The sequence below is a fragment of the Lactuca serriola genome, chromosome 2, assembly GCF_051521515.1.
Source record: "Lactuca serriola cultivar US96UC23 chromosome 2, Lser_US96UC23_V15, whole genome shotgun sequence".
Lineage (NCBI taxonomy): Eukaryota > Viridiplantae > Streptophyta > Magnoliopsida > Asterales > Asteraceae > Lactuca > Lactuca serriola.
In genome coordinates, this window is record NC_136409.1 from 188,037,985 (window position 1) to 188,064,053 (window position 26,069).

A 26,069-nucleotide genomic window follows, 5' to 3' on the forward strand; every position below is an offset into this window, starting at 1 on the left:
GATGATGACAATAGGAGAGAAGTTGAAGTTAACATACAAGCTCATTCCATATTTAATGAGCTATTACACTGGAAAAAACAAAAACCAATTCTAGGGATGAGATTTAAGGGTCCAGGGCAAGTAAAATCAATGTTGTGTAACTATGCTGTAGCTAATGGATATCAATTGTGTTTTGAAAAAAATGATAGGACAAGACTTTTGGTGAGGTGTAGCAAAGGTGCTTGCACATTTAGATTATGGGCTTCCTGGATGAGTGATGAAGAGAGTTTCCAAATCAAGTCACTAAAAGCTGATCATAATTGTGCTAGGAACTTCAAGTTTGGATCATTGGTGACATATGCATAGATTGGGAGTCACTATACCAAAGAGATTGTAGAAAGTCAGAAAATAAGTGTAATGAAGCTTAGGTTAAAGGTAATGGCCAAGTTTGGTATCCAAGTTAGTATGGGGCAATGTAGAAGAGCAAAGAAGTATGCACTAAAACTTGTTGAAGGAAACCTTGTTGAACATTATGGTAAGCTATGGTCATATGGTCATGAGATTTTAAGGACAAATCCTGGGTCAACTGTGAAACTAGATATGGAGGATGGGCCAGATGGAAAGAAATATTTTAGCAAGTTCTATTGTTGTTTTCAAGGAGTTAAACAAGGTTGGATTGAAGGGTGTAGAAGGGTAATTGGTCTAGATGGATGTTTTCTTAAAGGTGTCTGTAAGGGAGAATTGCTTTGTGCTATTGGGAGGGATGCAAATGACAAGATATATCCTATTGCTTGGGCAGTGGTTAATGTGGAGAACAAGCAGAATTGGAAGTGGTTTCTAGAGCTTCTCATTGATGATCTACACTTGAATTTAGGCAATGGTTTCAGTTTAATGTCAGACCAACATAAGGTTAGTATTTTACATAGTAATGCATTTATGTTAATTTTAGACTATCTGAATTTAACCTTTTTACTAATACAGGGTTTGATAGAGGCTGTTAAAGAGTTGTTGCCATATGTAGAGCACAGGCAATGTGCTAGACATATTTGCTAGAATTTGCAGAAGAGATTTACTGGTGCCATATATCATACCTTGTTTTGGAGAGCATCTAAAGCCACAATTGAGCATGCTTTTAAAGTTGTGATGAAAGAAATTGAGACATTGAACCCAGAAGCCCATCAATATCTCATGGAGAAAGATCCTAAAACATGGTCTAGAGCTTTTTTTCAAACTGGAAGGTGTTATGATGCAGTTGAAAATGGGTTCTCAGAAAGTTTTAATGCTGTAATAGTAGATGCTAGGAAGAAGCCCATAATAACCATGTTAGAGGAGATAAGATTATACATGATGGACAGAATCTACAACATGAAATTAAAGGGACAACAATGGGGAAATCATATTTGTCCAGAGATAAGGGATAAGGTGAATTTGCTTAAAAAAGCTCAAAGGCATTATCAGGTACTACCAAGTGGATTAAACCAGTTTGAGGTAAGGGGAGCAATAGATGCATATGAGGTGGACTTAGAAAGAAAAAACATGCTCATGTAGGTTGTGGCAATTGAATGGATATGGATGTGCTCATTCTGTAGCTAGCATATCCTTTCTTAATCGGGATGTAGAAGCCTATGTAGCAACATGTTTAGCACAACCACATTTAGAAAGGCATACAATTACAGAATTGCTCCCATGAATAGCAGTGACATGTGGCCAGAGACAAACTATACTCCACCATTGCCTCCTATTAATAGAAGGATGCCTGGTAGGCCAACTACTAAGAGGAAGAAATCCACTACAGAGAATACAGGAACACACAGGGTTTCTAAGGCTGGAAAGAAAATCAGATGTAGTATTTGCAAGGAGATAGGTCACAACAAGGCCACTTGTCCACAGAGAAGGCCCCAAAAGTTAAATGTGAAGAAACAGAAGAAACAAAAAGTATGTGTGAACCAAAATGCAGGACAGGTAAAACAATTTAAAATATAAGATTAATTAGATATAATTTGTTACTAACATAATTATATCATGCCATGTAGGGTAGTACAAGTGAACCACAACAACATGAAGAGGTTGAAATGACTCCAATTGAGATGGATACTACTCAAAATGATATGCAAGTTGCTCCTACTGATGTTGAATCTAGTAATGCAGGGGATTTTATTCAATATGTGCAATTCACTCCACCTAGAAGTTATGAAGGTGACGAGGGTGTTATGGGTGAGGAAGCTGATGTGGTTGAGGAAGCTGTTGTGGTTGAGCAAGTTGTTCAAGATGAGGAGGCTGAGGAGGTTGATCCTGTTATCCAAGTTGATAATGTAACTGTTCAGGAGGTTGATGAGGTTAATCCTAATGCCCAAGTGGATAATGGTATTGTTCAGGAGGTTGCTCCTGTTAACCAAGTTCAGCAGGTTTGTGTTAGGCCAATTTCATATATTTTGAAGAGGATAAGAAGAAGAAAGTCAGAGAGAATACTGAAGCTGAAATTAGGCAAAACAATTGGTGGTGTTGATGATCCAGGAAATTCGAAGGGAAAAGCTCTTGTAATTGATTAGTGTTTATTGTAATTTGTGTTTAAAGTTTATGTAATGGGATGATGATAAATTGGATTTTAAGTTTATGTAATAGGATGATGTTAATTTATATTTAAAGTTTATGTAATAGGATATTGGTAATTTATATTTAAGTATGTGTGACATTAAAGGGTATTTTGGTCATTTAAGTATGTATGAAAGAAAAAGGGTAATTTGGTCATTTAAGTATTTATGACAGAAAAGGGTAATTTGGTCATTTATTTATTGATGACAAATAAGGGTATGTAGGTAATTCATTTATGTATGCAAGAAAAGGGTAATTTGGTCATTCTGTATTTATGACAGAAAAGGGTAATTTGGTCATTTATTTATTGATGACAGATAAGGGTATGTAGGTAATTCATTTATGTATGCAAGAAAAAGGGTAATTTGGTCATTTAAGTATGTATGACAGAAAAGGGTAATTTGGTCATTCATTTATGTATGTAAGAAAAGGGTAATTTGGTCATTTAATTATGTATGATAGAAAAGGGTATGTTGGTCATTTATTTATGTATGCAAGAAAAGGGTATGTTGGTCATTATTTATGTATGACATGAAGTATGAAAGTATGTTACCATTTTAAGTAAAATCATAACATTTGACTTTGAATATTTATGCATGGAAAAAATTGGAATAATGTGCATGCATGGGGATGTTTTATATGGCCCCGGATTTGGTTTTTTAATGGCTTCATAGGTCCCATTTTTTCATTATTAAAATGGTCCCCATTCACATAGTGTACTTCCACATGGACCACTTCCTAATTAAATATATTTGTTGGGAATATAGACCATGCATATGTTTGATAAACATCATCTGATTATACAAATCGCCCTACAATTGGGACTTTGAATATTTTTTTACATTACTTATCATATGCCCTTTCATTAGGGACTTACCACCTTACAACATCAACACATTAAGGTTGATAACCCCAACTTATAACTAAAACCAGCTTCAATACATACAAAATGCCCTTATGGAACTGACTTTCTAGTCTGCCTTTACAAAAAATACAAGGGATCCCAAAAAAAACAAAAGCTTACCCTAACCAACCAAACTAACTACATTTACCCCCCTAACTTCAAAACACATAGGGCCAAGCAACCAACCAACAGGGCAACTATCATCATGTACCTGCCTATTGCCTTCATTGCATCATGAACTTCTTTCTCACTCTTTGCCACCTTATACTGCTCCTGTGACAGCAGAAACTCCACTTCAGCAATCCTTCTCCTCAAATTGTTCATCTCAGACATTTCATCTTTGGCATCCAGTTTCTGCTTCAGAGAATATAGCAGGTTTTTGTAGTACCCGTCTGCCTGTTCTTCATCTTTCCATTCAAAGAAGCTACATTTCCTCAACTTAGTCTATAAAAAGACAATAAAATTAGGGTTTGACTGACAATCACAAATCAACTACCTTTAATATACCAGCGAAATGGGTTTTATTCACAGTGATCGTCAAGAAGGAAATAAAATTAGGGTTTTTAACAGATGAAACAAAATACAAATACACCATTGTCGTTTTTACAGATAGAAACAATACATCAAACCATAAAATACTAACTTATCAAAATCAAGAGAATCGGGACCTACCATACTGTTTTGACAATTCCAGAATCGCCTCCCAGGGTTTGTTATCTTCCAACAGGTTCGTTCTTTAGCTGGAACGACACAATCACAAACCTTTACCCCTTCTTGCGACTGAACATGAGTGACTTGTAGCTGATTCCTTGACGTCGATGAGCTCGAAGACATTCTTCTTCAGGATGGAAATAGTCGGGGAGGGAGAAGTCTTTGACTTTTCAAAGAAGGGTAAGTAAAGATTGAAAGGAGGTCCGAATGAGGGTTTCAATTAATAAGCCTGTATCGACAACTGGACCACGTAAGCTTATTGGACACATCAGCGTGCCACATAAGCATTGTAACCGGGAAACCTTCTAAAATGGTGTAATTAAAAGGTCAGTTACGAGTTTAATGGTCTAATGTACCAAAAAAAAAACTTTAAGGACCAAATTAGCCAAATGTTAAAAGTTCCATGTGCTACAGTGACATTATCCCTTAAAAATAAGGACATGTGTGGATATTTTACGTGGATTATTGGGGATAAAACAAAGTCACGATGAAAGACAAGTTCATAATACCAATGATTAAAAAATTATTGGATGAGCTTCACAGGTTAAGTGTGTTCTCAAAATGGAACTTGAAGTCAAAGTTACCACCAAATTAGTATGAAAGAGGGGACCAAAAACAGCGTTTCGAACCCATGAAGGTCATTACGAGTTTATGTGATGCCTTTTAGGGTTATAACTACTTGGTTACCTTTCAGTCAGTAATGAATGAAGTGTTTAAACTGTACCTTCGAAGATTTGTGCTTGTTTTCTTCGACGACATACTTGTATATAGCCCGGATGAGTTACAACATGTGAAACAATTGAGTATGGTTTTAGAACTAATGTGTGAACATTGTTTCCCCGTTAAATAACCATTTGAGAAAAAATAGTTTTTGATGGTCTAAAGAAGCCCATGAAGCCTTTTAATCGTTAAAGGTTGCCTCTATCGTAGCCATGTCGAATTTTGAGAAGGTTTTTGTGGTGGAGATTGACACTTTTGGGGCATGTTTGGGATATGTGTTTCCAGAAGATAATCGCCACATTCATAGCTAAGTGTTAGGAGTTTGAAATCTTATCAAATCCATATATGAAAAAGTGTTAATGTCGATTGTCTTAGCCATGAAGAAATGACGACGTTACTTGATGGATGTCATTTTTTCATTCACACCGGGGATTTCAAAACTTATCAGTGTTTGGCGGATGAGTGGTTCTTGGTTGGCTTGTGCAAAACAGTCCAAAAACATGTACAAAGGTGCATTGTATGCCAAACACAGAAGGCTGCAACTACACATCCAACGGTCTCCTATAATCCTTACTTATTCCGACTCGGACGAAAATTTCATTGAAGGACTTCCCTAATCTCATGGGACGAACATGATTAATGATTAACCATCTTACCAAATATGTTAACCTTTTGGCAGTTAAACACCCATTGCAGTTTGTAACCTTGTTTGGGAAAAAATGGTGCGTCTCCACGTGTTTCCCTTATCTATCGTCTCTAACTAGGACAAGGACAAGGACAAGGTTTTTATGAGACTATTTTGGTGCAAAATATTTGGTATCTAAGTTACAAAATTGTTGTGAAGTACATCCTACCATCCACAAATGGATGGAAAGACCGAAATTGTCAACAAGTCTGTGAAATATACATTTGTTCTTTTATGGACAGAGCGAAATTGCCAACAAGTCTGTGAAATATACCTTTGTTCTATTATTCAAGGAAAACCAAAATCTTGTTCCAAATGGTTGTTGTGGGCGGAATTCTAGCATAACACGATTTTTCACATAGCCACTAAATGTTGTCCCATTCAAGGCCTAAAATAGAAGGGATCATTCACGTGTTAATCGGCTTCTGCAAGGTTAAATGGCAAACAAACCTTTTCAAAAGTTGGTTGGTCTTTTATGGGCTATTGTTTATCATCAAAGAAGATAGGAGAAATAAGGAATGTGACTTCTAATGCATGACAAAGGACTGAGGTACCTAACCCCGGCTACAGGGTGGGTGGGGCAAGTTAAGCGACAGCCCTGACCCACATGGCGTTTTGGGGCTCCAATTTTGTTTAAATATATCTATGTATTTAATAAATGTATCAAATGCATTTTGAAAATCAAAGTGTTACAGGTGAGATGGTTTGGACACTTTTACTTTATCATTTGTTGTTTTAAAAGTCATCACAAGTTCAAATCCGAGGACTAAAAGAAGTATCTTATATTTAAGTGAGCCCTTTTATTCTATATATATTCTTATTTTTAGGTTCTAAAGTAAATATTTCTTATATATATTATTATTTACATTTAATGACTTTATATATTACTTCCACCAATTAATCATCTATTTTTAAATTTATTTGCTAACAATTGTTTATTTTTTTTTAATAAAAGGCCAAGACTTCAATTTTTGGCATTAATTTATTTTACCAAAACCATAAAATTTATTTACGGAAAGGTCTATTTTTTTGCTTTCGTCCGGGGCCAAAATACCCGGCCTTGAAAGAGGTACCGGTTAAACGAAGAATGTTATGAAGTTTGACTCTACTTGGGAAGATTTTGATAACATACAAAGTGATTTTCCCCAATCTGACATTGTGGACAAAGTCAACTTCTAGAGTGGGGTAATGTTATGCATCCACAATTCACATACAAAAGGAAGAAGAATATGACAAGGCCACTAGAAGAAGGCACCACCTCATACAACATGAGCATGATACACCCTTGAAGGAACCATGGGTATTTTGGGGATTAATCACAAGTTCTTATTGTTTGGATATGTAAGGTAGTGGTAAGGCCATTAGAAGGTAGTCACGTACTGAAAAATATTGTAAGAGTGTCCTATTGGAGGCCGTTAGCTTCTCATGCAAACATTATATCCCTATCATATCAATTTCAATCATGAACTTTTGAATCCTTGAAGTATTTCGTGAATTTTTCTATTACAGATCTTATTCCACTACATATAATTAAATAAAAGAAGCTGAAAAACAATTAGCAAAATAAATGAACACAATTCCATTATTACTTGTTTCAAAATTCCAAAATGGAGAACCAGTAAAAACCGAAATACATCTTGTGTAACAAATGTAGCACAAAAATTATGCATTTAAATCTTTTACAGAAATAATTATTTATCATTTCAAATCCTTTTTTTTAAAACATCTGTGAACCAACCAGAGGAGAGAAGCTTCTAGTTGACAACATCAAGAACAAGCTTTCTGGACTTCAAAACAGACCACCTCAAACGCCTGTAATAAGCTGCTTGAAACAAAGCCAAAGACAGTACAAATATCCACTTGAATCCCATCTGCATCACCAAAACCACACATTTTAATAAGATAATAATAATAAAAATAATTTGTTGGTTTTGAAGGATTTGTAGTTTTTTACCAGTTTCCTTTCTTCCATTTCTGGTTCTGCAGCCCAACTCAAAAACGAGACAACATCTTTTCCCATCTACAAAAATATAGGAAATAGTGTAAATTACAGAAATGGTCCCTGTGGTTTGGTGAAAAGAGCAGGTTCAGTCCATTTTCAAACCTGGGCCTCTGTTGCAGGAGTGCCATCTTCATATTCAACAGCACCATCATTAAGCATTTTAGGCATAGCAATAGCTCCACCAGGGAAGTATGGATTATAATGCAAACCTTCACGAATCTGGAGGTATAAAATTGTAAAATTTTCAACAATCACAATTTAAAAAAAAAAAAAAAAAAAAAAAAAAAAAAAAAAAAACAAAAAAAAAAAAAGAGAGAGAGAGAGAGAGAAAGATTCACAACTCACAGTACACCAGCTGGAGGATCACGGTAACCAGTCAGAAGCGCAAACACATAGTTCTGTCCGTTATGGCGAGCCTGAAATTTTTTAAAAAGAGTTAATTACACATATGACCCCTTTGCTTTCTGATTTTTACTGTTTCGGTCCAAAACTGTAACATTTTTCAAATTTGGTCCTTATAACAAGGTTTTCATATTGAATATTGGTGCATGTATCATCAAATTTAACAGCCCGTTTGTGAGTAATATAAAATAACCCTTTTGCCCTTAAAAGCTGAAACATGAAAGAAGAACACACAAACAAAATCAGTGGAAGGAAGAGGGTACTTTGGTAATAAGGCTGAGATCTGGAGGGTAGGCTCCACCATTAGCAAACCTAGCAGCCTGTTCGTTTGCATAAGGTTGAGGGAAGCGATCACTGAGTTTGCCAGGGCGTGTGAACATTTCCCCTTCATCATTTGGACCATCTTCCACTTCAATTTCAGCAGCCATTGCTTTTGTTTCCTCCTCTGTGTATGCAACTCCCACCAAGTCACGATATGAAATCAGTGACATCGAGTGACACGATGCACATACTTGCGTGTACACCTGGTGACCACGTCGGATCCTGCTCATAGCCAAATTCAAAAAGTCAACTTCTCAAAGAAAGAAGGAATCAGTAGATGTAAGGTTAATTATAAGGAACTCACGAAGCATGGTCGTATGAACTGAGAATGCCTTGGTGAGGCCAGGGGTAGCTTGGAGATTCAAGACCATGTTCAGCTTCATCAGCAGAGGCAATAGTTGTAAAACTTAAAATCCCTGACACGCCTGCTCCAAGAAGAGCAATTGCCCTCAGTGACTTCACACCAGCAGATCCGGTGTCATTTTGATCTTTCCTCAATATGAGCGATGACAAAGCTGGTGGGGCCTGAAATTTTTTAAAAAGATAATATGACAGGAATCAGTGATTACAATGTGTGCATCTCCAGATGTACATGCTTCAAAAAGGCAACCCAGTTCTTTTAAGTTTTAAATCTAGTATAAAATACACACATTATTTTTTCATGTTGGAAGTATGTGTGTATCAATTAAAAGATATTTGCTTTTGTCCCCAAAACATCTCCAAAACTTGGTACTCATGTTCATGTGGTATTAAGTGATGAGAACACTCGATCCACTGTTGAATACTACTTGCTATATCTGATATCTTGAGTAGCTAATGTTGTTATAAAAAATGACTAAACTCCATCAATGGGATGAAAATGGTAATTGTACTTTGTACGCTAAATTACTAGAGATAAGCAATTTAGGGTTGAAATTGATATTTTGCTATACATCGTGAAAGAAAGATGTGCATGGAATCCAGAAAATCAATTGTTAAGTTAAGTGCAGGTAAAGGAGGTTACGTGTGACCACTCTTCATATAATTATAATGGTCCTTATAACTTGGTTGTGAGTTTTTTAGAAGAACCAATGGGGCCATAGGATGTTACAATCACTAAAGTGAATATGAAATTGTAAGACAATGGCTTTTGTCATTGTGATATTAAAGTGCTATCAACTGTAAGATAACCAAAGAGAAAATCTGAGTGTTATGTTGCAATTTAGCTCAAACACCATTCATGATGTGTGGTTAGTTTGGTCCTAGAAAAATCCTCGATTGCAATATGTAGTAGTACCATGTGGAACATATCTATGGGGTGGATGGCTTAAAAAATTAAAACTTGTAGGCAAGAAATTGACATTTTCAAGAGTAATTACCATTTCTTGTCTCTGCTCCTACCCTAAAAACATTCTTAGAAGCATTCTAATTACTAATATACAGTCTGCCCAACCCTCGATACAGACACTAGAGCTAATACAGATGATGATAGTAAAAGCCAAATGTAGAAAATGCAAATAGTAATAATGCTTACAGCTGAATGAGAACGGAGTCTGCCCCTCAGCAAGTGGTAAATTCCCCTACCACCAGCCATTCAAGCTAATTTCCTGTAAATACATCCATCCCAATTTGATTGTTAACATATAAAGAATCCCTAAAAAAACCATTATTGGTTTATTACCGAATTTATATCCAGGGCATATAAACATCAAGTACATAGTAAACATCACCAATAGTAATGTTCCTCTCATCCCAAAGATAACTACATTGATGTAACCTCGATCTCAAAGGCAACTACTTTTTGAAATCCAAAACTGATTAGGATTTAACCCTTTTTTCCAGAAAAACTTCCATGTACATCAGCTTTGCTACATAGTATATTATTTGAAACAAACCACATATCAATTTGGAATTTGGATGGTACTCGGTTTGAAATAAGAAATTCTATGAATTGTTAAACTAACAAGGACACAACACTAGTTGTTACTAAATGGATTACAAATCACGCTCAGAGAATAAAGCAATCTCAAAAGGCCGGGATAACATCAGATTTTATAAATTTTGACGGAAAATATAAAATTTATTAAGAGAAATCAATCAAGAGAAAGGCAATTCTAACAAAGATTGTCCCACATTTCGTACAGACGACCAAACCCTAGGGCATCTTTGAAGCGTTCAAAATCCAACAACAACGGGAACACTTACAGGACGTCTTCGGCAGAGATTGGCCTTAATCGGCGGCGTTCAGCTCGTGCAGATGGATTCAATGATGAAGGAGATTGGAATTAATCGAAGACAAGAAATTTCAGATCTTTCGCTCTCGCCTCGCGTGCTCCTTCTATTTGGGCTTGTCTTGATCTTTCAAATATTGGACCGAAATGAAATTCAGAATTCGATATTTGGGCCTTGTCATATTTTCATCGGTTTCGTTAAATCTATCTTATTCTATTTTAAGTAATATTTTATTTTTTTAATTATAGTGTGGTTTAAAATATATTTTATTTTAAGGCAATCGTAAAATAGTCGATACATTACCGTAAAATTTTGAATTTGATGCTTAGTTTTCTTTTTTTTCGTAATTAATGTTATTATATTTAAAATTTTATTGCAATATCAATAAAATGATCGATTCTATCTATTCTCTCTATAACCACTTCTTCTAAATTGTAATAAAGTCATTATGTTAACCTAAATTGCAATTTTGACACTGATTTTTTCTCAATTATATAATTATATTTATAATTTGTTACAATATCAATCAGATGATTGTTACTATCAATTTAACATGTTACCAAATAAATGGCATAACAATATTATAATATGGAAGTCACATCACACCATCAATCTAGCATTGTGTGCACGAAAGAAAAGTCAGTCTAACCCATGACCACATCACGATCCTGTATAGGGCATGACACGGCGAGGCAAAAACCTCCCTATAAAAGAAGGTTCACCCTCCTTATTTCTTTCCACTAATTCTTTCAACCCCCCTTTCCTTCTCGAGATTTCGATCTATCGTAATTCGACTTCTTGTTCTGTAATCTAGTTAGTGAAGCTTTGGAGACTTCGGAAGGATAACTAAGGAAATAAAGTAAACATTGAAGTTCTGCTAGTGACTATTTGGACCTCATCAAATTGACTAAGTTACACTTACTCTTATCTAACCTACTTAGCTGTTTCAAGAATATTCAGGCGAAAAAAAAAAAAAAAACTATGCACTCACTTGATTAAGGTGGAAGTTCCTCGAGAAAGCTAGCTCTTCGGCTAATACTGTTGGGTTTTATAGAAAACAAATTTGTACAATGCGAAAAAAAATTAACAATTAATAGGGTATATGCATCATATAAAGGGTCTATGTCATATACCTTTAAACCAACATACAATGAACAACTAAACCTAACATAATCCCGATGTATTTCAAAAATCATAAAGTTTAGGTTTACATACATTTTGATTTGTTATTACAAACAATTCACACCAATCCTTGTAGTTGTTGAACTTGTAAAGCTTAGCTCCAAAGAGGTGATGCCTCTAATGGTTTGTACCAAACCCTAGCAACAAGAACATAAGAGGAGAGATGAGAAAGAAGCATAAATTCGGCTCTTCTGAATATAGATAGGTTGGACGAAAACTATGAACCCAAGCGATCTTATGTACAGTTGATATAATAACCCTTGAAACCCTAATATGGAATAATATAATAATATACTTAATCCATGTGATTATCCAGTTTCCTTATATCAGGGAAGCTTCCAGAATATCCTATAAGGACACTCCAAACCGTCCACAAGGGAAGGTTTGGAAACCCTTCCTTTTTTCAACCTTTGAACATTGTCAGCTACAGTCATTGCACCTTAATTAATTATAATTAATCTCAAAATTAATTCTAATTAGTTTTTGATTAACTTTAAATTAATAATTATGATTTCCAATTAATATATTAATCTTATAATATATTAATAAATCATTTATTTCAATTTCCAATTAATTTATTATTCATATAACAAACTAACAAATTATCCTATCTTTCCAAATGCAATTCTTCTCAGTTGTTGGTTCTGAGGGCAACCTAAAAAAACTTTGCTTCTAAATCCAGAATATACCAATTTAGTTATTGGCTTAAACAACCTAATTCAACAGTCTCCCACTTGGATAAATCTATAATTACAATTAAAAGTATAGACCTTGACGTAAACAACAGAGAGTGCTTTCCTAAGCCACTGCCAAACTCTGTTTCAAATCAGTTGTCGGCCCTAAGATAAGTGATCAGTTGTTCCTTCGCTCTTCGAGATATCGTATGGATACGAGACATGGATCATAATCAATCTCATTGTCCAAGATTTTATTTTTCGGCATCCCGATTTGTAAAGACTTTATTTGACTCCAATTAAACATAGCAATTAGTCATGGCTGGGCCCAACACTTATAATGTCAACATCAAATCATCGAGGGGCCTAAAGACATTGCTTTTCCTGTTAATGCAAAAGGAACGAATAAACTTTTACTATATAACTGTAACTTTTGCTCATCAAATCATATATGATACTACGTTTTATATCATTAAGTTACTAGTGCGTTTACGTAATACCAGTACACAATCGATTCACAAATCACAATTTATGTATATCTGTTTGAAGAATAGAAGATATTATCGTATTAGAATTACTCATAACAAGATCCATGAAGTAATCTCTAACCATGGGTTTCTCGAGTACTTAAAATCTCGATTTTCAAAGTACCCATGAATATTGCAGCAATTCCAATCGCAATGTCTTAGCCTTAATTGACAATCTACAATCAATTCACGATAGTCTTGATTTAATACTTACTTTCAAAAGTATGAACGATTGTGGAAGTTTGAATATTCAAATTACTTAGGAAGTATAAACATGCAAAAAGAAACACAATAAAAAAATAATCGAGTAAGGTAATACGATACTCATAAATAACTCTCTATTATTCATTCACTAACTCAATTACGTTTATTTTGTTACAAGTTTCAAAATATCACCTAAGTACTAAAATTAATATCGTCTCTTAAGCTTATGCTCCTAGCATGCTGGTAATGTTTGACTATACTCAAATCCTCTGTGAAAGGATCTATGACATTATCTTCTGATGATACTCTCTTCACCAGAAGGTGTCCTTTTTCTACCCAATGTCAAATATAATGGTACTTTCTGTCGATATGTTTGTATTTGCCATGATCATTTGGTTCTTTTGGCAAAGCAACTGCGCCTGCATTATCACATAAGAGTTCCATTGACTCCTAAATACATGGAACGAATCCAAGATATCCGATAAAGTTCTTCAACCAAGACGATTTATTTGATGCCTCACTTACTGCAATGTACTCTGACTCACAGGTGGAATCAGCTACCGTGTCTAGCTTGGAACTCTTCCAAGTAACCGCTCCCCAATTTAATAAGAACACCCAGCCAGACTGCGAACAAAAGTTGTATCGATCTATTTGAAAGTTGGCATCACTATAACTAGTCACTTTTAACGTATCGTTGCTGCCAAGAACTAGGAACATGCCTTTTGGTTGCAGATACTTAAGAATATTCTTCACCGCAATCCAATGGACTCTACCAGGATTCCCCTGAAATCGACTAACAATGCTCAATGCATAAGACACATCAGGGCGAATACATGTTATTGCATACATGATCGATCCTACAACCAAAGCATATGAGACCCGACTCATATCATTTATCTCTTCATCGGTATTTGGACTTTGAGTCTTAGTCAACTTGATGGTACTATGAATAGGCAATTATCCTTTCTTTGAATTCTCCATACTGAAACGCTTCAATATTTTATCCAAATGTGTACTCTGGCTAAGACCAATAAGACGATTATTTCTATCCCGATGAATCCTTATTCTCGAAATATAGGTCGCTTCCCCTAAATCCTTCATAGCGAAACACTTTCCAAGCCAAGACTTAACTTCTTACAAAGTTGGAATGTTGTTTCGTATAAGGAGTACGTCATCGCATACAACACTAGGAAGGTCACTATACTCTCACTGACTTTGACATATGCACATAACTCATCTTCGATTCTAGATAACCCAGACTCTTTGACTTTCTCATGTTTTTCCCAAAAACCGCATCTTTAATCCCATTAAGTTTTTAGCCGATCCACTATAAAACATGGGTGTTACATTTTATGATTATCCTATTCGAGGATTTAGAATATCTATATATATTTTATAATGCTTAAAATGTCTTGTCCAAATTCGCAGGCGATACAGTTAATTCGACAACTTAATGCCTAATTTTTTTCGTCATACCGAAAAAGATAATTATAACCTTATATCTTACCATGTATGTTATTAATCAATTATGTGGTGTTCCTATAACTAGTGTTTTCTTATACCGCAATATTGATAGGGCTCTTCAATGTCTCATCATTACTATTCTCAGAATTGCATATGCAGATAGTAAAATGTCTCGGTTTCTTTATACACAATAATCCACATCGAATTGTAGTCAAATTTATACATCTTTATGGTACATCCTTGCATGGTCTTCTCATACCATGGCGTTCCAATTGTTAATTCATGGGGAGATGAAGAAGCAGATAGAGCAAATGCCTCCTCTTTCCGTTCGCTCTTCCCAAAGTGAGCGAATTGCATGTAGAGATCCTTAGGGGCTTATAGTTTAATTGGTTGAAACGTACCGCTCATAACGGTGATATTGTAGGTTCGAGCCCTACTAAGCCTACCTTTTCACCTCTGGTGGCTTCTCTTCACCTCAGTCAAAGTACCCACCAGCCTGCAGATCTCAATCTAGCGACGACATTTGTAACCACACTGCTGCCGCTGCCTTTCAGGCACGCCTCCTAAGCTTATCACGAACCTACGAGTTTAGGCTGATGGTGTGGCTATGGTAAGAATCGCGAGTCGTTGCCTCACCTACGGCACACATCGTGCCATGTGTGTGGTTCGAGCCGAGCTTGGAGAGAATTAGTCGTGCTTTCTCATCTTTCTGTCTTCTCTCTTCCTATTCTTTGTATCCTCTTATTCTTTCTTTTCTTAGTATACCACGCCTCGTATATGTATATACCAAAGATGATGTCAAAAGAAGGCCAAGAAGAAGAAAGTGGACTTAAACTCGATACCACACCCTCCAATATATATATATATATATATATATATATATATATATATATATATATATATATATATATAAGTTCTTTTTTTTGTTCGATTTTTAAAGAAATCTATGATCCACTTGAAGAAAAAAGAGAAAACCCATAACCTTTTAACTGTACGAATCTGACGACGGCGTTTGAGCAATTGTTTTCAGCAGGGAGACCGTTGTAATAAAACCACCAACAGCCTCCGTCGGAACCATATTTTCCACTTCTCTCCGTCGAGGGAGTATTCCACTCCTTCATGCTCTAACAGCCGTAACTAACATTTCAGCTAAATGGATATACTCTTCGCTCAGATCCAAGCGGATCTCCGCTCCAACGATGCCCTCCGCCAATCAGGAGCCCTACTCCAGGCACTCCAACAATCTGCAGCCGGACGTGACATCTCGGTCATTGCCAAGTCCGCCGTCGAAGAGATCGTGGCTTCTCCTGCCTCCGCCGTATCAAAGAAGTTAGCCTTTGACCTTATTCGATCCACTCGCCTCACAACCGATCTATGGGAGATCGTATGCACTGGCATTCACAACGATCTGGAATTCCCGGACCCCGACGTCACTGCCGCCGCCGTTTCTATCCTTGCCGCCATCCCGTCCTACCGGCTTGGAAAGCTTATTACTGATAGCAATAAAGAAATATCCAGCTGTTTTGATTCGACTAGTGATAATTTGCGGTTTTCGATTACTGAAACCCTAGGTTGTATCCTCGCTCGTGACGATCTGGTGACTTTGTGTGAGAACAACATCAATTTGTTAGATAAGGTGTCGAATTGGTGGACTCGGATCGGGCAAAACATGCTGGACAAAGCTGATAATGTTTCGAAGGTGGCATTTGAATCGGTTGGAAGGTTGTTTCAGGAGTTCGAATCGAAGAGGATGAGTCGATTGGCTGGAGACAAGCTTGTGGATAGTGAAAATTCTGTTGCGATCAGGTCAAATTGGGTGTCCTCGATGGTGGAATTTGTTTGGAAGAGACGAAACGCTTTAATGGCAAGGTCATTAATTCTTCCGGTGGAGAGTTTTAGGTCCAGTGTGTATCCGCTTGTTTATGCTGTAAAATCTGTTGCATCGGGCTCACTCGAGGCTTTTCAGAAGCTCTCAAGGTCTTCGAAGAAAACAAATACAAGCAATTTGGATTCAAGCAAAGCAGAGAGGTTTGTGGGAGTGTCAGATGTAGTCACCCATTTGGCTCCCTTTCTGTCATCTTCTTTAGACCCATCATTGATTTTCGAGGTGGGGATTAACATGTTGTATCTGGCTGATGTTCCTGGTGGCAAGCCTGAGTGGGCTTCAGCTTCGATTATTGCAATTCTCACACTTTGGGACAGACAAGAATTTTCTTCTGCTAGAGAGAGTATAGTTAGAGCTGTTGTTACGAACCTACATCTCCTCGATCTTAGTATGCAGGTTTGTGCAACCACTTCCTACACTTTGTATTACGTGTATGACATTTATTAGTTTCCATGAATAGAAAGTAGAAACTACTCATCATGTGCAGCAGTATACAGACAACACCATAGGTCATGTTTTCATGACCTGAGAGCCATATCTACTAGCCTTAAAATGCTAAATAACAATCTATTTCAGAATTGTATAAAAATAGTTGCCCAACTGCTGATATGAAATCTAGACACACGAGGCATGATAATAACTGATTTACTGACATGCTTTGTCATAGTGCTGCTATACTGAAATCAACCAGCCTCTAATCCAGTAGGTTGACAGGAGTTGATAATGAGCTCTATGATACCTGTATCCAATATAGAACTCATTAAGTTTCAGTTATGTTTACTGACATGCTATACTGAAATCAACTAGGCTCTTTATGATATTGAGATCCAAAATAGAACTTACTAAGTTCCAGTTCTGTTTACCATGGAGATACAAGATAAAACTTATCAAGCTCTTATTCTCTTTGCCATGTCCCATTCTTGAACCAGGAATTGAAAGTTGTGGTATCACCCTTCAAAATTGATAAATCATGTTATGACAGAGATTTAAGTAGGTCTTAACACAAATAAAGTATATGAAGAGGACAAAAAGTAAACTGGACTTACTGATAGCGTGAGGTTAGACATGAAGGAGACGACATTTACCAAGGACATGGCCACAGATACAAGTGTCATTAGGGTCTAGGGCTTTAGGCTATATTATCCGTTTTTGTTTTTGTGCTTTCTGTATAGTATTTACCTTCTTACTCATGCACCCTCTGTATTTGTAGCTTCTTCATGTTTTCCCCCTCAGATGTGAGATATGAGATATGAGATATGAGGGCGTGGAGTAGAATATGTCCTAGTTTTCCTTATATGTTTGCGCCTTTCATACAACATTTACCTGCTTACTTTTGCCCTTTTGTCCCCTTTCCTTTAAGCTTCATTGTTTTATTGCCTGAATGCCTGTATACCCGCTTTATGTTTTATTGCATCTATGCCTGAATTGCTAGTATACCTGCTTTACACTTTATTACTTTAAGCTTATTGCTGTATATCCTTACCATGCCACCCCTTTATTTGCATTATTGTGGGACTGACAGAGATCATCTCTGGAAGCAGTCTCTCTATCACTTGGTGGGGTACGCTTGTATGCATATACCTCCCCCTTACCCCATTTGATCTCATTGTTCATTGTGGTTTTTCCTTAATCTTTGGTGAAAAATCAAGGTTATTCCTTTTCTCTTTTCTTTTGGTCAGAGGTGGCTGTTTATTATCTTTAACAGTAAAGAAATTATTATAATTATTTTCCATAATATCAATCGTGTAGATATTCTCATGAGTGGGTAACACTTGTATAAAAGTAGCTTTTGGCGTGTGGACACATGAATATTGATAGAATATACTTTTTTTTTTACAGGTGTCATTATTCAAAAGGCTGCTTCTGATGGTGCGAAACTTGAGGGCAGAATCAGACCGAATGCATGCTTTAGCATGCATCTGTCGTACAGCTCTTTGTGTTGATCTTTTTGCAAAAGAAAGTGTTCGAAGAGGCCAAAAACCTCTCTCAGGAACCGACATCGCATCACTTTTTGAAGACACCAGAATCAAAGATGACCTCAACACTGTGACAAGCAAAAATTTATTCAGAGAAGAACTGGTGGCCACTTTAGTAGAAAGCTGCTTCCAGCTGTCACTCCCATTACCCGAACAAAAAAATTCTGGCATGGAAAGTAGAGTGATTGGAGCATTGGCTTATGGAACCGGTTATGGTGCATTAAATTGGACCGAACCAGCTTTAGAAGTAGTGGAGGTCTGTCGCCCTTGTGTTAAATGGGACTGTGAGGGTCGAACTTATGCTGTTGATTGTTACTTAAAGTTACTGGTCAGACTTTGCCATATATTTGATACCAGGGGTGGGGTCAAACGAGTCAAAGATGGGGCATCTCAAGATCAGATTCTGAACGAAACCCGTTTACAAAATTTGCAACGACAACTCGTCAATGATCTGCTTGAGGTTCGTGACCGAATGTTTAGGAATTATGGAATTTATTATTATTATTATTTTTTTTCCTTTCTTATGCGGATGTCTATCTGGGCAGGTGAATACTCCTAGAATTGCTGCCCGGCTTATTTGGGCGATTTCAGAACACATTGATTTAGAAGGTTTGGATCCTCTTTTAGCTGATGACCCAGAGGATGCATTAAACATTATCATATCAAAAATCCACAAAATCCTGTTCAATGCTGACTCATCTGCGACTGAAACAAATAAGCTCCAAGATGTTCAAGCAGTTCTTTTATGTGCTCAAAGATTGGGATCACGTAATGCTAGGGCTGGCCAGTTGCTCACAAAAGAGCTAGAAGACTTCAGGGCTGATCCTTTGACTGATTCTGTCAACAAACATCAGGCCCGTATGATATTACAGAGAATCAAATATGTTTCCAGTCATTCTGATGACAAGTAAGCATCATCTAGTTTTAAGTTTATAAAATAATCCATATTTATCAGGGTTTCCAGTCTACTATTTATTTAGTCATTCTAATTTTAAGCATCATTCTGTTATTTATTTTTATTACAGTTTGACCCTAACTAACAGAAAGTAAAATGAGAACATAAAAAATAATTTGTTGGTTAAATTATGACATAAACCCTATTTTGTTACAGGTGGGCTGGTGTTAGTGAAGCAAGAGGAGACTACCCATTCAGTCACCACAAACTAACAGTTCAATTCTACGAAGGCTCAGCAGCCCAAGACCGAAAACTGGAAGGATTAGTTCACAAAGCTATTCTAGAACTATGGAGACCCGATCCCAGTGAACTAACTCTATTATTAACAAAAGGAGCCGATGCTACTACTTCACTAAAAGTTCCTCCAAATGCACACACATTAACCGGTAGTAGTGATCCCTGTTACGTGGAAGCATACCACTTATCAGACCCAAGCGATGGAAGAATCACACTTCATTTAAAAGTTCTGAATTTAACCGAAATGGAACTTAATCGGGTCGACATCCGGGTCGGGTTATCTGGCGCTTCATATTTCATGGACGGGTCCCCCCAAGCAGTTCGACAGTTACGCGATCTAAACTCTCAGGAACCTGTATTATGCAGCGTGACATTGGGCGTGTCTCATTTTGAAAGATGTGCGCTTTGGGTACAAGTGTTGTACTACCCGTTTCATGGACATGACATTGCAGGGCATGAAGGTGACTACGCTGAAGAAGATCAACAAATCATCAGACAAAGAAGAAACTTAAAGCCGGAATTAGGAGAGCCTGTAATCATGAGATGCCAGCCTTACAAGATTCCATTAACCGAGCTTTTATTGCCTCATAAAATCTCACCCGTGGAGTATTTTCGCCTCTGGCCTAGTTTACCAGCCATGGTGGAGTTCACAGGTACTTATACATACGAAGGTAGCGGGTTTAAGGCCACAGCTGCTCAGCAATACGGTTCTTCCCCTTTCTTGAGTGGTCTCAGATCTTTATCTTCCAAGCCTTTTCATAGAGTTTGCTCTCACATTATCCGAACTGTAGCTGGGTTCCAGGCAAGTTGATTTTTTTTTTTTTTTATCTTATTTTTTACATATTATGTTAATCGTTAATCGTTATGTTTTGTGTATTATTATTTTTTGTAGCTATGTTTTGCTGCAAAGACATGGCATGGGGGTTTTGTGGGGATGATGATATTTGGTGCGAGTGAAGTGAGTAGAAACGTAGACTTGGGTGATGAAACAACAGCTATGATATGTAAGTTTGTGGTTAGGGCATCAGATGCAGCCATTATAAAAGAAGTTGGTTCGGATCTACAGTCATGGTGTGACGATCTTACTGATGGGGGTGTCGAGTACATGCCGGAAGATGAAGTCAAGGTGGCTGCTGCTGAGCGGCTACGTGTATCCATGGAACGGATAGCTATTTTAAAGGCGGCTCAGCCGCCTCCTAAAGCCCCAAAAATTGAAGAAGAAGTAAAAGATGACGTGGATAGTGATGATGATGACGTGGTGGACAAGAAGGAAAGTGGGGAGGATGGAAAGAAGAAACACAAGGGTCCTACAACTTTGTTTGAGTTGACACCGGAGGAGGTGGAGCATCGTGCGCTTCAAACTGCGGTGTTGCAGGAATGGCATGCGTTGTGTAAAGATAGAAACACCAAAGTTAAATAGGACAAGTTGTAAGTTTTTTGGCGGGAGTTTTGCATAGTTTTGTTTTTATAAGTGGTTATTGAGGCTGTGACGTCAGAGTGTTTTCTTGTTTTCATTTGCTTGTCTAATTCCAGTGATTGTGTTGTATTCTTGTACTCTTTTTCAGGCACATAGTGATTCATTTCTTCTATGTATGGACTCCTTGTTGTCTATAATATATCATTACTTGAAAAAAAAAACTTGCTTCAAAACAAGCAGTTTATTCCGAAAACTGTTTGTAAAGCAACTCACAGTAAGACCATTATACTTTGCTTTGTTTTACAGTTTCAGGAACATATTCGAAGGGTTCGAATTCCATGGGGGTGGCTTAGGTTTGCATTAGATATCAACCATAATACGGCGGCATACCATCGGTAGAATACAAGTGGTTAAAAAAATAGCCTAGTCCATTTGTGGACAGTAGAATGATGAAGAGTTTGAGTAGTTTCTAGTTGGTGTCTTTTGGTTGTTTGGAGAGTTTGAAGATGACATTTTTGTAGTGTAAACTATAAAGATCGAATAGAGTTGTATGATGTAGTAAATAAATGTCATGGTTTGTATTTGCAAAGAAACCAAGAGTTTAAATTTAAAAAAAAAAACGGTCACATAGAATAAAGGAGAGAAATGGCGAAGGGGCGTATAGTGGGTGGGCACAAAAACTCAACATGTCGAGCACTAGACGTGGTGTTTGCTGAGCCCTTCAGGCTTAACCTCAAATAGACATGATTTCTACTTCTAGTTGCAAAATTGGAGATGATGAAAACCAGTTAGTGAAATTTCATCTCTCAATTTGGAGTTGAAGCTAAATGTTGACTTCTTGGAGAATTAACAACCCTGGTAGAACGTAGAAGATTTTATTGGGTGCCCTAATTTTCATGCAATTCCTTGCTACCAAAGGTTATAACTGGTATACAGCACCTCTTCATGACAAGAACAACCCCATACAACACAGAAAAAAAAAATTAGCATCCAACAAAATTTGACGATGATTAACAAAATTTTCTTTTAGGAATGCAACAATCGTAAGAACATTGGATTTTGACTACAAACATGACAAATGTAACGACCTCCAAAACAATAGCAATTCACTGACAAAATTCCCACAAAAAAAGACTTGATTAAAAGGCCAACGGTAATAAGATTCCACAAGTATTGATTGCATATGTTGTCTCTCAGTGAAAAACAAAAATTATATAATCAAAGATCATGGCAACTAAACTCTCTCTCATAAGTTGAACTTCTGAGGAACACCATCAAAATCATCAAAGTCAAACCGTTGTCGCTCTCTCCCAACCTGAACAAATTAAAATCAACAAAACTCAACTTCCAATTAAAATTATCATTAAAAAAAAAAAACTCACTAAATTCATCAAGTGACACCACAAGTTTCTTTCTAGTGCTGCCATACCTTGGACAGATAAAGGGGATCACATGCCATAGACTCATCCATTGTTGTCAGCTTCTTTGACAGTTTCATGATTCTGGAGTTCAATAACAAACATCCATATATTATTACTATTAACAGATTTCCTAACTTCTTCTACAGTACAAGAATGATAAATCTTCTCAGTTTCAAAACCATACCTTGAGATCGATGAATCAATATGCTCAATCATCTCACATGTTTTGTATTCCTCAGGATCCTCAAGGAATCTAACCATGCCATCCTTCTGGTTGATAGTTGCATAGATCTCACCATCCTCAATCTTTTATTAACATACAAAATCAACACACAAGTTTAAAAAAAAAAAAAAAAAAAAAAAAAAAGATGCTTATATTCTACTTACCATTTCAAGTACATGCATTTCAGCCTCCTTAGCAGTACTTATCTGTGCAGTGTTGGCTATGTCTTGAAGGGATAAAGTCAAATATGTCTGAGTCAACCTCTGAATATTCCTTTTATACATAGATGACACAACCTGCTTTACCAATCCAAGATTGTTTCCCTGCAAAAGAAAGTAAATTGTTATATCTGTTCTACGTTTTCAACTTCACATGCAAAAGAGACTATGAATTATGAAACTCACATTCTCAAACTTCTCTTGATTTGCTACCACAAATGCTTCAAGTTCTGAAATATTTCCAGTGCTGTAACTATTTGCCAACTCAATGTAGGGCTACTTGGAAAAAAAAACAACAATGTTAAGGGAAAAAAACATGTTAACTACTATGTTTTCATATAGAGAGACTGGAAATTACCTGAGAGAAGTTCTTTAAGTTCCTTTGAGCAACCGAAGAAGTATACTTGGGGAAAGTGGCAGAAAACTGCATTCAATGCTCTTAAAAATTAATACTCGACATAAATTTGGAGTTCATATTTATAAGTATGAGAAACACAAACCTGGCGAAGGTGAATGAGTGAAACCAGTATGTATTTCTTGTATGCTTCAACAGCTATCGCGTTCATGGAAGACATAGGAGCAGTTACCACCTGGATGTATATTAGAACAAAATGTAAAAAAAGAAGTTAACTGAAAAGGTAATAACAAATGGAATGACATACATTGTGGAAGAGTTCCAATGCTTTGGCAAAACGTTTTTGTCCTATGCAAATCATCCCCCTAGCAGATTATCAAATAGAACAAGAAAATTAGCATACTTGTCACCACAAATAATTACATTATAAGAAAGAAAACTCACCCGTAATAGCAGTATAGGAAAAAGTCCCTTGGTTGATCAACTTCGTATACATCATCCTCCAAGATGCTATAACCAGTTTTATAACACTTTGATAATAAACAGACTTGAAGAAAGTCTGGGTGTAAAGGAGTTAAGTGTTCTGAGGATGGTTGAATCTTGCGGATAGCAGTTAAGAGAGGAGCCACTGCTCTCATAGGGGCACCAAGAATCATAACTTGTTCATGCAATCTTTTACAAATGGATATAACTGCACGAATGTGGTTAATTTGTTAATATGATATAGGCAGAAAATGTACTATAATGGAGTTAGAGACATACATTTGTCAGGCACCAAGCGGATCTGTGATACACTGCATACATCAATGAATCTGACAACAGAAAGAACAAGTTCGTTTGCTTGTGCTTCTGGAATTGGACCTGCTGTACATGCTTCCCTGTCATAACATCAAGCAGACAAATCGGTTCAAAAATCAGTATATGCATAACAACAAGGCAAAAATAAACAACAATCACAGAAAGAAAAGAGTAACATCAACAATTACTATTACTTGGTAGCAAGTAGATAAGTAAGTGATGTTCAAACGCTACACGATTAAAACCCTAAATCTAGAGAAAATCATTCTATTCTTCCCGAAGAATGAGGCAACAAATGAGAAATACAAAAACTAGGACTTACAGAATGTAGAGGTAACCAAGGGAATGAATGGAAGGGTCAAGTTGAGTGAGACATGAAGCAAAAGTTGCAGCCTGAGAGCGTATAACGTCCTCAGATTGCTTCAGAAGATTGTTCAAGTGATTTACGTCTTGAGAACTTCCCGAAAACCCTTGAATTTCAGCCACCAGTGAATCCACCGAGTTCGCATTCAAGTTCATGATGTCCTTCTCTTCTACTCCTACCACTGTTTAGTTTTTTCGCTTCAGTTTGATATACTTCGATTCGTTGATCAGAAAACTGGAAGCAAAATCAATCGATACCGCTCGGAAGAGGGTTCTTAAGAATGTTATGCCGTCTCGGGTCATCCGTTTGATATGGGATCGGTTTATACCCGATTTTGTAACCCAACAGACTTTTCATGGTGCTTAATAAAACGTAATAAATAAATAGACAAAACTTCAAAAATGGTGTATTGGTTTTCGAAAATCTGAAGTTTAGTCCTTAATCTTTAAAAATAGAGAAAATGATAAAAATAGCCAATTACACTAATTGCATTACAAAAATAGCCAAAAAAAATCGGGATTACATATTTAGCCATCCATTTCGCAGATGAGAAGGCCCCATCTGCGAAATGGGCATCTCATCTGCGAAAGTACAAGTGCCTGAAGCACACCAACAGACTTTTCATGGTGCTTAATAAAACGTAATAAATAAATAGACAAAACTTCAAAAATGGTGTATTGGTTTTCGAAAATCTGAAGTTTAGTCCTTAATCTTTAAAAATAGAGAAAATGACAAAAATAGCCAATTACACTAATTGCATTACAAAAATAGCCAAAAAAAATCGGGATTACATATTTAGCCACCCATTTCGCAGATGAGAAGGCCCCATCTGCGAAATGGGCATCTCATCTGCGAAAGTACAAGTGCCTGAAGCACAGTTGTGCTTCAGGCACTTGTACTTTCGCAGATGAGAATTTTTTTTTTTTTTTAAATTTTTTCGGTATAAATAGGGGTAATTTCGCAGATGAAATAGGTCCCATCTGCGAAATCCTCTGATCCTATCTGCGAAATGATGATTTTTTTTTTTTTTTTTTTTTTTTAAGGTTGACTACGAAATGAATTGGTTTGACTACGAAATGGCCTTTGCTATATAAAAATTTTTGTAGAAAAAATATCATTTTGGTTGTTATTTGGTTTGTGAAATACTCTCTATCTCTACAATTTGCTCAAAAAATGATTGAATATTTGGTTTGTCTTGTAACCGGTGGGAGATGGCAAGTTAATGGAACTAATCTGGAATACATATGTCCACAGGGAGGTATTTCTGAATTTGCTTTGATATTTTCTGAGTATATTAGTTATAGTGATTTTGTATCTATGGTAAGAAGCAAAATTGGTTTGTTAGACAAATATAGAATTAGTCTTCGTTTCCACCATCCTGAATTAAATTATTATATAGCTATAGTTGAAGACGTGGATGTTAGAATGTTGATAAACGTAATCAAATGTAGTGGAGGAAGGGCTGTGAAAGTGTTTGTGGTGGTTGATGAAGTTGAGGAGGTTAATGGGGGCGGTGAAATTGGAAACGAAGTTGTTGGTAATTTATGCAGTTTTAAAGGGAGCAACGATCCGATAGGTACTTTCAATACTCCTAGTGTACCTCAGTTTCACAGTGTTGCTGAAAATGTTAATGTTAGTTATT

The 26,069-nt window shown here is 36.5% G+C and overlaps 2 protein-coding genes and 1 pseudogene across 3 annotated transcripts; 1 reads left to right on the forward strand and 2 right to left on the reverse strand.

Annotated features, from left to right (window-relative positions):
• Window positions 1–7,210: 7,210 nt before the first annotated feature.
• Window positions 7,211–10,635, reverse strand: LOC145087794 (cytochrome c1-2, heme protein, mitochondrial-like; annotated as a pseudogene). The gene is made up of 8 exons (XR_013700881.1): window positions 10,501–10,635; window positions 9,830–9,902; window positions 8,621–8,841; window positions 8,259–8,538; window positions 7,932–8,009; window positions 7,696–7,812; window positions 7,546–7,611; window positions 7,211–7,462 (listed from the first exon to the last, which is right to left on the reverse strand). The product of XR_013700881.1 is annotated as a cytochrome c1-2, heme protein, mitochondrial-like (transcript).
• Window positions 10,636–15,517: 4,882 nt separating this feature from the next.
• On the forward strand, window positions 15,518–21,224 carry TPLATE (ARM repeat superfamily protein). Its single transcript, XM_079025862.1, has 5 exons — window positions 15,518–16,859; window positions 18,303–18,899; window positions 18,985–19,346; window positions 19,551–20,433; window positions 20,524–21,224. Exons 1-5 carry the CDS (start codon window positions 15,732–15,734, stop codon window positions 21,049–21,051), a joined length of 3,498 nt encoding a protein of 1,165 aa, XP_078881988.1. The 5' UTR covers window positions 15,518–15,731; the 3' UTR covers window positions 21,052–21,224.
• Window positions 21,225–22,055: 831 nt separating this feature from the next.
• On the reverse strand, window positions 22,056–24,713 carry COP13 (Proteasome component (PCI) domain protein). Its single transcript, XM_079025863.1, has 11 exons — window positions 24,386–24,713; window positions 24,028–24,143; window positions 23,710–23,956; window positions 23,573–23,630; window positions 23,411–23,500; window positions 23,269–23,334; window positions 23,097–23,186; window positions 22,857–23,015; window positions 22,654–22,775; window positions 22,478–22,550; window positions 22,056–22,363 (listed from the first exon to the last, which is right to left on the reverse strand). Exons 1-11 carry the CDS (start codon window positions 24,580–24,582, stop codon window positions 22,295–22,297), a joined length of 1,287 nt encoding a protein of 428 aa, XP_078881989.1. The 5' UTR covers window positions 24,583–24,713; the 3' UTR covers window positions 22,056–22,294.
• Window positions 24,714–26,069: the final 1,356 nt, after the last annotated feature.